The sequence below is a fragment of the Xenopus laevis genome, chromosome 1S (assembly GCF_017654675.1).
Source record: "Xenopus laevis strain J_2021 chromosome 1S, Xenopus_laevis_v10.1, whole genome shotgun sequence".
Taxonomy (NCBI): domain Eukaryota; kingdom Metazoa; phylum Chordata; class Amphibia; order Anura; family Pipidae; genus Xenopus; species Xenopus laevis.
Genome location: NC_054372.1, coordinates 57,749,259 through 57,764,232, shown reverse-complemented (window position 1 = coordinate 57,764,232; position 14,974 = coordinate 57,749,259). Strand labels below are relative to the sequence as shown.

General features: G+C 35.6%; 1 protein-coding gene across 25 annotated transcripts in view; it reads left to right on the top strand.

The window, feature by feature from the left end:
• The window catches only part of camk2d.S (calcium/calmodulin dependent protein kinase (CaM kinase) II delta S homeolog), a 130,109-nt gene that overhangs the window by 74,779 nt on the left and 40,356 nt on the right, over positions 1–14,974 (top strand). For 16 of the 25 annotated variants that reach the window (XM_041574316.1, XM_041574283.1, XM_041574260.1 and 13 more), the window contains 7 exon segments: positions 630–702; positions 5,869–5,971; positions 7,287–7,370; positions 9,675–9,769; positions 10,164–10,286; positions 10,967–11,050; positions 14,191–14,233. In XM_041574316.1, coding sequence (XP_041430250.1) covers positions 630–702; positions 5,869–5,971; positions 7,287–7,370; positions 9,675–9,769; positions 10,164–10,286; positions 10,967–11,050; positions 14,191–14,233 — 605 coding nt within the window. 25 annotated transcript variants of the gene reach the window in all.

Below are 14,974 nucleotides of genomic sequence, written 5' to 3'. Positions count from 1 at the left end.
GACACTTTAGGCTGGTGCAATAAGTTCAGTTTGTAAAATATGGCATTTTTAGCCACATTCATTTTTAGAGTTTAGTTCTCCTTTAATAAAGTTGTGTCACAGCCACTTGCTATTAAACACCAATCATGCTGGTTCTTTTGGGATCTCTGTTTGCTTAACAAATGAAGAATAGGGAATGCATCCATTTCATTGTTTTTTCTTTATTCTTTCATGCAGAGTTCTAATTTATTTTATGCCTACTGTTTAAACACCTGTGCTCACCCTGGATTCTTTCTAAATGACAGCCTTCCACTGTGTTTAAAATGTACATACTATTTCTGCCTCCCTCTGTGTAGTGCAAAATATGAAAACTGAGTGTCTTCATATTTATTGCCATCCATGAATAATATGTACATTTTAAGGTCCTTTCTGTCAGAGAAGAAATGACAGCACCTGTGATGTTACATATAAAATGTTTGCATGCATCTGTTACTGTTAAATTGTACAAAAATTTGCCTCTTAATTTTTTTGAAATGTGCCAGTGTTTAAATGTCTGTTATAATTTTTGTTTGTTTTCATCTGTTTTATTGTACTGTAATTATTTGCCTTTAAAATGTTCTCCCTTCCATTTTGCCCTTGTATCTTCACAGTCATTGTATACAGCAGATTCTAGAAAGTGTAAATCATTGTCACCTTAATGGCATAGTACACAGGGACCTAAAGGTCAGTATATTTTGCCCATGAGCAGCTTAAAACAACGGGGGTAGGGGTGGGAGTAGGTGGTTGGAGAGGAATGCCTTGCTACATCTCCACCATCCCTCCCAAAAATATAACCAAAAGCAATGCATGATACTTCCATTTTGCTTGTCTGCATGCTTCATATGCATTATGGCTGTCAAGGAAGTAGGAATCACATAATGAGTCGCACACATTACTATGTATTACTATTTTATGTGCTTCTAGGATCATTATCTTGCAGAGATAAGTTTTCCATGGTGGCCTATGAAGCCTGTAGACATCAACACCACTTCTGTCCTAATATGTTGGGTTACACTTGCATAAAAACTGGTTCTAAATTTCTCTTAATTTATTAAGAGTGTATATCTAATTTGTATTATTGCTACTGAAAGGAAAATAGTCTTACAAAATCTGCAAAATAGAAACTACAATCAGAAACTGCATTGCCAAGTTTGATTTAACAGGTATTCAGTTATATAAAATGAAATGATCTAGAAATGTAAACCCAGTTGTTTGCTTGTGATACACACTAACCCAGCCTGATGGTGTACAGATAGTGAGTGTAAGCTTGGAACTAACACAAGCCCCCCTGGTGTTTGCATGCAGTCATTGCATTCAGCAGATCCTGGAGGCTGTGCTGCACTGTCATCAGATGGGGGTGGTTCATCGAGATCTGAAGGTAAGTGACCGCTGCTGTGGAAATAGTTGCTGCAAATGACAGTATACTAATGTTTGGCAAAAGTCCTGCATGCATGACTGATGAACGAAATGCAAGCAGAAAATGCATTTTGATGGATTGCCATCTTTACCAGTTTATAACAATATTTTTATCAAAACAATCCGCTAAAGATATATGTGTAAGATAATGTGTTTCCTTATTCATGGTGAGTGGAATACAAAATTACAATTGATTGGTGAAAAATTGTAAAGGGGTTTCAATTGCATGCAACATTACCTCTTAATTTCTTTTCACCCGTATGCACAAAAATAAGTTATTTTGTGCACCGTAGAAATGAAGAGAGCTGCAAAGCAGATCGTAGTGTTCTGTCCTGTTGTGTTATGTGAGAAATCCAGTCACTCAAGCTTTTATAGATTACATTTTTTCGCTAACAAACTATATTGGAAACATTTTTTATTTTCCACAGCTACATGTTTATGGTCATACAATTGCTGACCATGGCAGATTATATCCATATAACCTCTGGTTATAATTCGTAGACTGGAAACTCCCTTCTCTCTTTTTTTTAAGTGTCTACTGACCAATGCAGGGAAGTAATAAATAATTATAAATATACAGAGATTAAGTGCCATGTGCTAAATACAAAGTAAGAAGAAGGTCCCTGTTCCATTGAGCTGAATGACATACATACACAAATAAAAGGCAAGACAGAATTTGTTCTAGTGTTTCAAAAGTTAGAATTGGACATTCTTTTTCAAGCAATTTAGAGAGGGTTTACTACATCTGAATTTAGGGATAGCATTCAAGAGGTATGGTGAAACAAGTTAGGAAGGTTTTAAATGAGATACAGCAGTTGTATGGATGGTGTGAAAAGATGGTGGCTCTGAGATGAGTGGAGGAGATGGCCAAAAATGTACAATGACGCAAGTAAATAAATGTAGTGGCGAGCAGAGGAGTAAAGGGCACCCCTCCCCTTCTACTCCCATCCCCTTTTCCCGGTTTATTTCTTGTCCCCTCCCCGCCTCCTCTTCCACGTACCCGTCCCCTACCCGTTGACTTCCTTTACGTGTGCACGAGCACACGTACAACTAGTCTGACACTGGAGACACACGGGCAATTTTCAAAGCAAGCCGTCCCTGATATTCTGCCGCCCTAAACCTATGCCATTGTGGCCACAAATCTGTGCCTGTTTGCTTAAGGGGCAGCCATGATAGCGATTTTACCAGTGGATGAACAGGTTTCCTCTTGGGAGAGAGTCAGAGGATTCTAACAGCAGAGTTTGATTGCAGGGGAGAGAGGTGGGAGTCCGGGAGACCAGACCAGTTAGTAAGAGTAGTCTAAATGGTATAAGCTAAGGGCATGCATTCATGGTTGGACTGGGCAATGTGAGGCCCACAGGGGATGCTACTCCAGGGGCCCCCACACCCACACTTAGGCCCCAACTCTGCCTGCTCACCTACCGACAGGCCCTCCCCGCATCCCATGCACCATCTTTAGTACTTAATTTTTGACATGATTGGGGAGGGAGGGCAGTGGGGGAGCATGGAGGAGGCCAGATAGGGTCTGGAGGGAGGGAGGGAAGGCTTCGGCGGAGGCCAGGATTGAGATTGGGTAGAGTGGTGGGAGGAGGACAGAATTGAGTCTGGTTCGGTAGGGCCCACTGAGTTATTTTCCCAGTATCCCAGCCCAGTCCAACTATGCATGTATTAGTATTTTAATAAAGGGGTGTATCTTGGAAAGACTAACAGGTTTTGGCATTAATATTGTAAAAAAGGAGAGGGATTGGTCCAGCTTAACTCCCAGGCAGCATGCTGAATTAACCGTATTAATAGTCATACCGTTAACAGTAATGGTAAAGGCAAGTGAAGGGTTAGGCAATGGTTAAGGCAAGTGAAGGGTTAGGTTTGGGTGGAAAGATCATGAGCCCCATTTAATCTAGGTTCAGTTTGAGGTGGCGTTGGCTCTTCCACACAGAAATAGTTAAGAGACAGTTAGAGATGTGGGTCATAGATTGTTTAGATATATGTTATGTATAGAGAACATATAAAAAATGTAATCTATATTAAAGGCATTCTAAGTTGTTAGTGTACAGCTACTATATTACAATTTACCAGCAATTCCAAAGTTTTTGTCTTATGTTGACAGAGCAGGGGGCCATATGGAATGTTGACACCATTGTTTTAAATCTGCTTTTTTTCTGCTTTAGTGAAGGTATGCAGAGTTGAGTTGAGCAGAGTAGATCAGAGTGGATTTCAGCTCATAAACGTGAAATTAGGCATTTTCAGGCCAACCGCCACTCCATTCTGTGTACCTGCACTTAAGTGGAAGCTGTACTTTTCGGTGGATATCAAAAGAGCTTGGAAAGGGTGCTGGTCCACTTCTTTCAGATTGCAAAAAAACAAAATGCAGGCTGAGAGCAGCGGATTCAACGCTTCTTGTGCCCGGGCCCCTAGGCAGAATGCACATTGTATGTATGGTTTGCTTTTCTCAGCAGACTTTTTTTTTTTTTTGGTAGGTGGGGAAAAGTGAATCCATTCCTTTCACCAGGCAGTTAAGCAATGCTTTGCATACATTTATAACGAACAAACAAAGGTTACAGATTAAATAAGGGCCCTCATCACAAGACCTAAATATCTATATGTTTCTATGTGTAGCTGCACTAACAGGTGCTGCATTGGGTTACAAAGTGCAACTAAATTGGGTGTGAGGTTGACCTGAAAAAAAGCAAAAGCGTGCCTAAAAACCACAGTCTGAGAGAAGCAGTCCATACAAATGTGTGTCTTTTAGTATTGCAGTGCATTGCAAATAGTTACAGTTACATGATTAAGTAACAATCCATAATGCTTTTTATTGATAGTTAATAGTACTTAATTGCCCGTAACTGCTTTATTTCTTACACAACAGAAAATGTGTAGAAAGAGGCTATTAATATATACTGATATTCTAAAATAATCTAGAGTTAATTTGAAAAAATTTATTTTTTGTTTTTGGGTTTTTTAATCAACTTCACCTGGCCAAGATGGAACTTAGAGCCTGAAAGTTTTAAGACGTATATTCTGATATTGATATCCAGTTTAATATCCCTGCTACTAAAATAAATCTTGTGAGTGGTAATAGAGAAATGTGATTCTGATCAGTTTTCTGTACAGCACATAGATCATATCTAGTGTTTATTTACCTTCTTCTAGGCTTGATTTGACAATACAGGTCTTAACAGTGATTAAGACATTATTCACATCTGTAGAAGTTTGTTTATTGGTAGCAAGGCCAAACTTCCTTTTGTTTATTCCTGATAGTGTAAGCTTTAAGCTAGCCAATGCTGTGCTTGTGCTGTGGGTTTGAACTATTTAGAGAAAAAGGAGTTACAAGAAAAATATATTGATTAGACCAACAACAAAATGGCAATATTGTTGAAGTCCACTTGAAACAACATTTAAAGAATTATTATGGTCCACTTATATGACGTTTGATATACTAGATCTGTTTCTCCTATAGCTGCTCTTTATTGAATGAATCAAACTGGGTTATCTATTCTTAGTATTTTTTTTACAACCATGCTTTTATGATGCAAAAAAAAAAAAAAATTATTTAAGGCACCCCATTGATGACAAGAGAAGTCAAAATGCCTACATTGCTAATTTATTGCAAGTAATTGTTTCTGAAATATTTTAAAGGATCTACATTGTTGCAATATATCTTGTTATTACACGAAAGCACAATATATGTTCAGTGATGCATGTAAAATTATACCTTAGTGCTATTTTTATCTATTGTTAATCAGCAGGCTGGGAAAGCTAATGTATTTTCATTGAAAGCTTTCTGCTAAGTTGTACAAATGTAATGGGGAGCATGGTACAGTATAATGCAATGCACAAGACTATACGTGCAATTAGATACAACATAATTATACAACACAGAATTCTCTCCCATGTTATAATATAATTAACAAACAAAGTGTTCTTTTACTCTCTGCTACATTTAAGGTTATACGTATTTATATTATTTTTACATTTAATGCATCCATTAACATTTCCCCAGCTATTAGATTGATTTTACTTTGCCCCAGCTAAGCTTCCCTTCTTTTTCTCAAACATTGTCTAATCAGCCAAAGGTACACTATGGGGCTGATTTCTTTTTTTTATAAATATACCCTTCTATTTTCCATATTTACAGTATTAATTGAAGAAAACGTTTAGATTCCATATTTAATTTATATATATTTATTAAGATATATGTGTATGTATGTGTTGTGTGACACATGTTCCTGGCAATGTGCATGGAAATATATTCTATTCAGTGGTGTGTTTTGCTAATATACATTTGATACTATTACATGGTTATGTTTTTTAATGCTTGTTGTTATGTTTTTATTCTGTATTCTTTGTTTAATACAATACTGTTGTTATACCTGTTTTCTATTTTAAAAACCCCATTGTAATGTGTTTCTTTCCCTCTCTCTTGTTTAATAAAAGCCTGAAAATTTGCTGTTAGCTAGCAAGTTGAAAGGTGCTGCAGTGAAACTGGCAGATTTTGGGTTAGCCATTGAAGTTCAAGGGGACCAACAGGCATGGTTTGGTAAGCAGCAATTGATATTTTATCCCTACCTTTATACACTTTGAAGGGGGGTGTAATAAAATTGTTGCATGTTATATGTGTTTCAAAAAAAGTAAGACTAGTGGTGGTTTGCACCTTAGTTTTAACCATTTATATGCTACTTTTTAAATTACATTGCCCTTTTAATATAATTTATGATATGTATGTATGATATGTAATTTATGTAAAGCATATTTGATAACATATTATAGTTGGACAGTGTCTCCCATAGCTCACGTTCAAGCCATAGCTTGAATAATTCTCATTTTGTGTCTAGTTCATTTTATCCTGAACGTTTTGGTTTTAATTCCCATAACCATTTTCCCTAAAATGAAATACATAAATGTACTTGAATAGACCAGAATATGTGTCCGGGACATGGATTAATAAACTGATTGAGAAAACGGTATCTTTTCTAGTGTAACTGGATGCAGAATTATGGATACTCTGCACATTTGAGCAGGGTTTTTTCTTCATTTGAGTTGTGGTAGAAGGCCTTGTGCTTCCATATCATTGCAGCTGTGTTCTTATTATTTTGGATGATTTATTCATGTTATTGATATATTATGCAATGCAGCCTATGGCCAAACAATAATACCACGTACAAGTAGAGCACTGCTATTTGTGTAAATGTATTCCAAGAAAAGTTGAACTGTTTATGAATGCTCCACTTTTTTATAATCCCTAGTAGTTTTTCCCTGAGCTAAGCACCCGCTTCAGCTAAAAGGCTTCAAAATGAAGTTGTGGATAAGGCTGTACTATAGAACCACAGGTTCAAACCTTTTATGCTTTTATGTACAAACTCATTGCCACAAACAAGATGTTTGCTTTCATTTCTCTAACTTCAAATCACTGAAAGCTGCTTGTGGTTTCCTGTGGCCTGTGTGTAACCAGAAAAGAAGTATACATTCATTAGTATTTGAAATCTCACTATTGATTTATAACTTACAGTTCCATCTAATTCCATCTAAAATGTCTCCCAAGATATGTCTATTTTTGCTAGCTCTAACTGCTTTTAATTGACATGATATACTTTGTAATTGTCTTTGACAAAACCAATTTCACCTCAACTGAAATGGTAGCTTAAATAACTCCATTTATATGGGAAAACTATCCACAGCAAGGCACTGACTCCTTTAACTGTTTTGCTATTGTCAAGTGCTTTACTATTTTTCCACTGCCGAATAGGGGCCTGGAATATTCCTAGAATGGGCACATCATCGGTCCTGCCTTTAATGCAAGAACAATATAGAACAGTTAGTTCTTCTAATCCCCAATTTTTCCTTTCATTGTCTAGGTTTTGCTGGCACTCCAGGTTATTTGTCACCAGAAGTTTTACGAAAGGATCCCTATGGCAAGCCAGTGGACATGTGGGCATGTGGTAAGCATTCAATGGGAATGCAAAGTGCAAAAGAAAGTATTGCAAATATAAGGTTTAAGTTATACAATTTTGTGACACACATCCATTCATTCACACCCACAAATATGTGTATGTGTGTATATATATATATATATATATATATATATATATATATATATATATATATATATATATATATATATATATATATACACAGCACGTAAATCGTATATATATGTGTGTGTGTGTGTGTGTGTGTGTGTATTTTGTCACAGTGACTGAAACAGTGCCAAAAATATATTGCCCTGTTTAGTGCTCTACTTTTTTGAACTTTTTTATTCTTAAAATGAAACTAGTCAGATCTTAAAGACAAATCGAGTTACTCCTGCAGACTGAGAAATTTAGATATTAAGCAAATGATCTGCATAATATTGCCTGAGTTGCCATGATCTAATTTCAGCAACGTGCACAACAGTGTTTGAATAGATATATTTCTATCACTTACTTAGTCAAGAGATCTCAAGTATTCCCAAGTTGCTTTATCATTAAACTTTATGGGAAACTAGTATAATAATATGCAAGACAAATGTTCTTGTGTGTTTTAACGTCTGACAAAATTCAAGCAACATATGTTAAATATGCAGTGATGTAAAAATACCAAAAAACATTCTTCTGGGTTCATATCTAGAATGAGATGCACCAAGAAAAATCAATATAACGTTTAATAAATATTCTCTTAAGACTGAATTGTTTAAAACCATAATTTTAAAAGAGAAATATTTTTAATGGGTTTATGATGCTCTATGGTTGTTACATTTTTCTGGTGCCTAACCTGCAAAAAAGATGAATATAGTAATTCAATTCTGATATAATGACCCTGTACCCATCTATAAGCTGGCTTTGCTGACCGCTCCTGGTTGTGACAGCCGAAAATCAACTTTCCCTTAAAATTACCATAACACCTGTAATAAGTACAAGTATGGGACCTGTTATCCAGAATGCTCAGTGTCTGGGGCTTTCTGTATAATGGATCTTTCTGTACTAGAAAATCATGTAAACCTTGAGGCACATTTATCAATATTCAAACTTCGAATTCCTGTGAGTTTTTTTAACTCATGTGAATTTGATTTTACTCGAAATTCGAATATTAGATTATTTATTATAAATATCGAATATCTTAAACTCGGACAAATTGCAGTTGGAAACTGGAATCAATTCAAATTAGATAAAACTCGATTCAAATTTTTTGTCCGAAAAAAACCTCAAATGTCAGGAAGGCTGCAAACATCTCCAAATTACTCACTGGAACCCTCTCTCATTGACTTGACAGCAATTCGGCAGGTTTTAGGTGGCGAATAGTCAAATTCGAATTCTTAAAGGGCCAGAGTATGATAAATCTCGAAAATTGAATTCCATGTTTTTTTTAAAAAAAAATCAGTCCGGTTTGGATAATTCCCTAGTAAAGTTTGACAGTTTTGACTATAAATTTTTTTTTTAAAATTCTAATTAAATTTTTTATTTCAACCCTTAATAAATCTGACCCTAAAAAACTCAATAGGCTGGTTTTGCTTCCAATAAGGATTAATATCTTAGTTTGGGTCAAGTACAAGGTACTGTTTTATCATTATAGGAAAAAGGAAGTCATTTTTTTTAAAAAATTAGATTGTTTGGATAAAATGGAGTCTATGGGATCGGAGCATTCTGGATAACAGGATTCCGGATATCTGTATTACCCATTTCTCTGATAATTCCCTATAAAAAGTTCTTAGAGAAATTATTCTTTATTTACATAGCACTGGCATATTCTGCAGCTCTTTACAGATATACATAATTTACATCAGTCCCTGCCCAAGTGAAGCTTACAGTCACATTTAAACTCACTATTTTATAAGGAGCCAATAATGTTTCCTATACGTTTTTACAGTGTGGGAGGAAACCAGAGCACAATAAAAATAAAAAGTAATCCACATACCACAACATCTGCTGATTGGGTCAGTAGCATGAACTCTCTCTCGGTGGTGCTGGAAGGTCACTGCTATTACAATAAATTATCGATTTCCTTTTTCTGTGTATTCCAAGCAAGACAAATGTTCTTTCACTTGTTTGGAGTCAGGTCTCTCGTTATTGGTTATGGCATCACCTAGCTAGTCCACCCGTCCTCACTCGAATTCTACCTCCGATCCTCCTAAAATCCATTCATGTGTTTAATACGGTACACTGTAACTGATCATCCTACAAGAATATCTCACGCTGCAATGGCAGTAACAATATTTACTGAAATTTGTTGCATATTTTCTTACAATGAAAACTGTGTTTGCTATACAGGTGTCATTCTCTACATTCTTCTTGTTGGCTATCCACCTTTCTGGGATGAGGACCAGCACAGGCTTTATCAGCAGATTAAGGCTGGTGCATATGATGTAAGTCTACAGCTCATTTCCCAAACCCAGAGAAAACATTAGCAATAACCATATGCATAAAGCATACAACACTGGAACTGTGTTGGTCAGGTTGTTATCATCCTTTGGACTTATACACACTTATATAATGATAGGAAGTTGTGTTGCTGTTTTAGGGTTTTAAGGTTCCACGACATCTTGTGCTTAAAGATTGTATCTTTCACAGGTAGAAAATGTTATATTTATAGGGACATTTCTACACAAAAATCACCAATATTTCGGTATTGCAAGTGCACCAGTTTTTGCCAAAAAAAAATTAGACAAATTGAGAAAAGTGGGTATTTTTTAAAAGATTTTATTTAAATGCAAGAGTGAAACCTTTATTAACTACACAGCTTATTTTTTCAATGTTTAGTTCCCATCTCCTGAGTGGGATACAGTGACTCCTGAAGCCAAAGACCTTATAAACAAGATGCTCACAATCAATCCAGCCAAGCGTATCAATGCTACAGAAGCACTCAGACATCCTTGGATCTGTGTAAGTTTTTCTGCTGTATCTCATAACTACTACATATTTTCTGTAGGTTGCTTACAGTTTTGCAGACAAAATGTTGGAAGATATTATTGCTACGGTCTTACAAGTTTATCATTGTCACTACCAACATTTTAAATCTGGTTTAAAAGTTTACATTGCTATTACAGAAAAGCAATAACTAGAATGATTGCAGCTGTGCACTACATAATGGTAGCAGCAGCAGCTTCTTCAATCTGCAATGTCCAAAAAGTTCACTTTAGTTTGACCAGAATTGCAAGCACACTGAACATTCTGTGAAGTACTTTTATGGACAGTTGGCATCCAACTCAGGGAAGGCTACTAGATCATATTTTATAAATGTTGAATCCTAGCAGTGTGCAGTGACCTACAGATTACATATAGTTTGATGGTTATAGAACCTACTTAGCACAAGCTTTCATGTAAACCCTACAGTGTAGGGGCAGATTTTAGCTAATGATGGGCTAGAGCTCCAAGTGAGAAAATTAAAAAAATAAAAACATGTTGGAAAACATGTTGGGGGGGGGGTAACTGTCACTGGTCCTGTCTGAGTGGTTTGAGAAGGTTCGTGAAAACAGGGACATTCAGATAAGATATCTGATTTAAAACATCATTACATTTAATTAATTTTATGTTTCTATGTTTCTATTTTTCTATCATTCCAGCAACGGTCTACTGTTGCCTCCATGATGCACAGACAGGAAACTGTGGATTGCTTGAAGAAATTCAATGCAAGAAGAAAGCTAAAGGTACACAGGAGAAAGTGGTTTGTGTTAAGACAGGATATCATTTAAGTAATGTAGAAACTGCAAAGCAAGTCATTTTTTATCCGTTGGGATATTCTGCATTGCCTATAATGCTATAAGAAACGGTTCAATGTATTCCAGTTACTTAGAATGTCACGTGTTTTTATTAAAGGAGCCTATAAATGTCCACAACTGCTGGAAAACTTTAAATAACAATATCCCTTTGAGTAAAGTGTAAAATGGATCCGCACAGGTACAGCACACTATGTAGATTAACTGTAGACCTTTCTATAGGGATATCTCTCAACTTTATGCCAATGCAACTTATCCATAGTGATAGCATTTGACAAAATTATAACTTACAAAATTAAAATGAGAAATTTAATATATTTATAAAATTATATATATATATATATATATATATATATATATATATATATATATATGCATGTTTTCAGCAAAATGAGAAGAATAAAAAATGCATTCTGCCTATTTATTTAATTGAAAAAAAAACCCAATATTTTCTTAGTTTTTTATTATAAAACAGTGACAGAGATTAGTTCTGCTTTCACTTTTGCTACCATTAGTGATAAGCAAAAGTTTTCACCCAGATTCGCCGTGAAAAAGACGCCCATAGACTCCAATGGGTGAAAAAAATAGTTGCACCTCAAATGAAATTTGTCGCCCATAGACTTCAATGCATTTGACGAATATTTTGCAGTTTCGCAAATCTTCAGCGCAGCAAAATGGATCAGATTCACCCATCACTGGCTACTTTTACTATAATTGCCTGTGTTAGCTTAATTAGACATGTACAGTAAATAGCCTACTCAGTCACATCTTTGTTTTCCTTGTTTAGCTCAAGAAATAATAAATAAAAAAGTATTTTTAAACCAATCTGTGTTCATCAAACTGATGTTGATCGAGAAGCTGCATTGACCTATTAATGCTTTATTATAGTTGGCACAATGTCATTTAATGGTAATAGAGATTATTTCCCAAATAATATGGCAATTTTTCTGAACAAAATGCAGCTAATTGGCCAAGACTTCTTTAACAGAAATTATATTTACAAATTACTTAAAAACCCATGTCCCCTCCCTATTGCCTTTTCTCCAGGGAAACCAACCCCAACCATAACAGTCTACTAATGGTAGTACTTACGGTACTTTAAATCGTCAGCTTTTGCTATCAGTACATCTGGAATATGCTCAGATAAAAACTGTTGTAAATGTTATTTGATTTAGTTTGATTTTTATTGATAATAGGAATACACTCATATACAATCGGTTTCCAAAATGAAGCACTGTAGTTCAAATGACAGACTAGCCCCAGACTTAAATTGTGCTGTGTAGGGTGATAATGAGATCTATGAAGTACCATGATATTGCTTTAATCTACTGCACATGCATGAGTCCTATATCTCTTCTGGAGATGTCCAGGAATGTAAAATGGCAGCGTGTGCTACTTTTCCCCCAGGCTGTTTGTTTTTTTCCATAGAAGGAGCAACACCCCAGGGTAAACACTTTTTGTAAGTGGGTTGGGCTACCTAAATTATTGCCACCCCCAGCGAATTCACCTTGTCTTTAAAAGTATCAAAAGTGATACTGATAAGAAATACTGGCAAGTATGTAAAAGTCATAGGGGGTGGAAGTAAATATATTAAAGATATAATTCTATAAATAGATTGGGGAAAAAAAGTGAAAAATCAAAATAGTTTTGCTGCTTTGTATATAGGGTACTTAATCTGCAGCAGTGTGCATAGGCATTTTGGTTTGAGTGCTGATTGTTTCTAGCCAAGCTGAAATACTTGAACGTTTGTGAACATTTAAAATTTTCTATATTTTTATATTAATGTGACCTAATACATCATCTGATTTTCAAACAAGTCCTAAAAGTAAACGAAGAAAACCTAGTTAAACAAATGAAACATAAATTATTATATTTGGTCATGTATTTGTTGGAAAAAATGATCCAATAATATATATGTGTGTGTGTATAAAGAAAAGGAATCCGTATCAGTGTTTGGCATGATCCCCATGTGCAGCAATAACTGAACCTTAATGTTGATGTCGTTTTTGATAAGTCCTGCACATTGACTAGGAAGAATGTTTAGCCCATTCCTCCATAAAGAACAGCTTCAGCATTTGGATGTTGGTGGGTTTCCTCGCATGAACCGCTCGCTTTAGGTCTTTCCACAACATTTCAATTGGATCAAGGTCAGGACTTGGCCATTCCAAAATATTCACTTTATTCTTCTTTAACCATTATTTGGTAGGACAACTTTTATGTTTAGGATTGTTATCTTACTGCATGACCCACTGTTTCTTGAGAATCACGGACAGATGCATTGAGATTTTCCTTTAGAATTCTGTGGTATAGTTCAGAATTCATTGTTTCATCAATGATGGTAAGCCGTCCAGGCCCATATGCAGCAAAACAGGCCCACACCAGAACACTCTCACCACCATGTTTTACCGATGGGATAAGGTTCTTATACTTGAATGCTGTGTTTTTCTTTAGCAAACTGTAGACAATCAGCAATGTTTTGGGGGAGAGCACTGGCTTTGCCCTTGCTACCCTGCCATACATACCATTACTGTTCAGTGTTCTCCTGATGGTGGGCTTATGAACATCAGCATTCATCAATTTGAGACAGGCCTTCGGTTGATTAGAAGTTACCCTGGGTTCCTTTGTAACCTCTTGGACTACAAGACACCTTGCAGTTGGAGTTAACTTTGATGGTCGACCACTTCTGGGTAGGTTAACAATGATCTTGAATTTTGAAAATTAAATTTCCTCCATTTGTACTCAATCTGTTTGACTGTTGATTAGTGGAGTCCAAATTCTTTAGAGAGAGTCTTGTAACCTCACCAAATAATAATTTGTGTTTCTTTTGGTTAACTAGGTTTTCTTTATCTACTTTTAGGACTTGTTTGAAAATCAGATGATGTTTTAGGTCACAGTTATATAAAAATATAAAAATTGTTTACGGGTTCACAAACTTTCAAGCACCACTGCATATGGGTGCTTATTTTTTGTTTAGGGAATATTGGGAGAGGCAGTTCTGTAGCACATATTTAATTTTTTACTTTCAATTCTATTTTCTCTTTTTTTCTCTCCTTTTCGCTTTCTTTCAAAAGGGGGCAATATTAACTACCATGCTGGCTACCAGAAACTTCTCAGGTATGTAAAATAATAATAATATATTTATTCATTGCTAGACTTAATCTGGGCAATTAGGTGCAACTTTACTATGCTACTAGTTCCCTTTAAATTGCAGGCCACCTCCCAAATGTCATTGTCCCTACAAATGTTCCAGGAAAATGGCAGTATACTTACTTGTGTCTTATATATATATCTTGTGTCAGGGGTCCCTTTATGGGTTCCTTCAATTGCATAACTTGCTTTATGAAAAATTTACTCTATAGACGATGAAGATTCTGTCTTGTTGTATTAAGGCCTCCATGAATGCTGTTTCCCCCACCATCCATAAAATGTATTTTCATATAAAATACAGACATTCAGTCTTTTATGTATTGATTAATAAGGCTTAATAAATTATGTGCACCAAATAAATTCAAATGTTACTTGATTTGAATACGGAATTACATAATTTTAAGTTTATCATAATTAGATGAAAGGACTTAAAGGGGTTGTTCACCTTCCAACACCTTTTTCTGTTCAGTTGGTTTCAGATACTTCACCAGAAATAAAGACTTTTTCCAATTACATTTGATTTGCAACCATTTTTCTAATATTGAAGTTTAATTTTTCACCTTTTATGTCTTTCTGAAGCTGCTCTGGGAGGGGGTCGCCAACTCTGTAAACTGCTCTAAACTGATACATTAAGTTGATACATTTGCCATTTTTGACCCTGCTGAGCTGAATCCTTGAGTTTCATTAGAGGCAACTGTTAGAATTGAT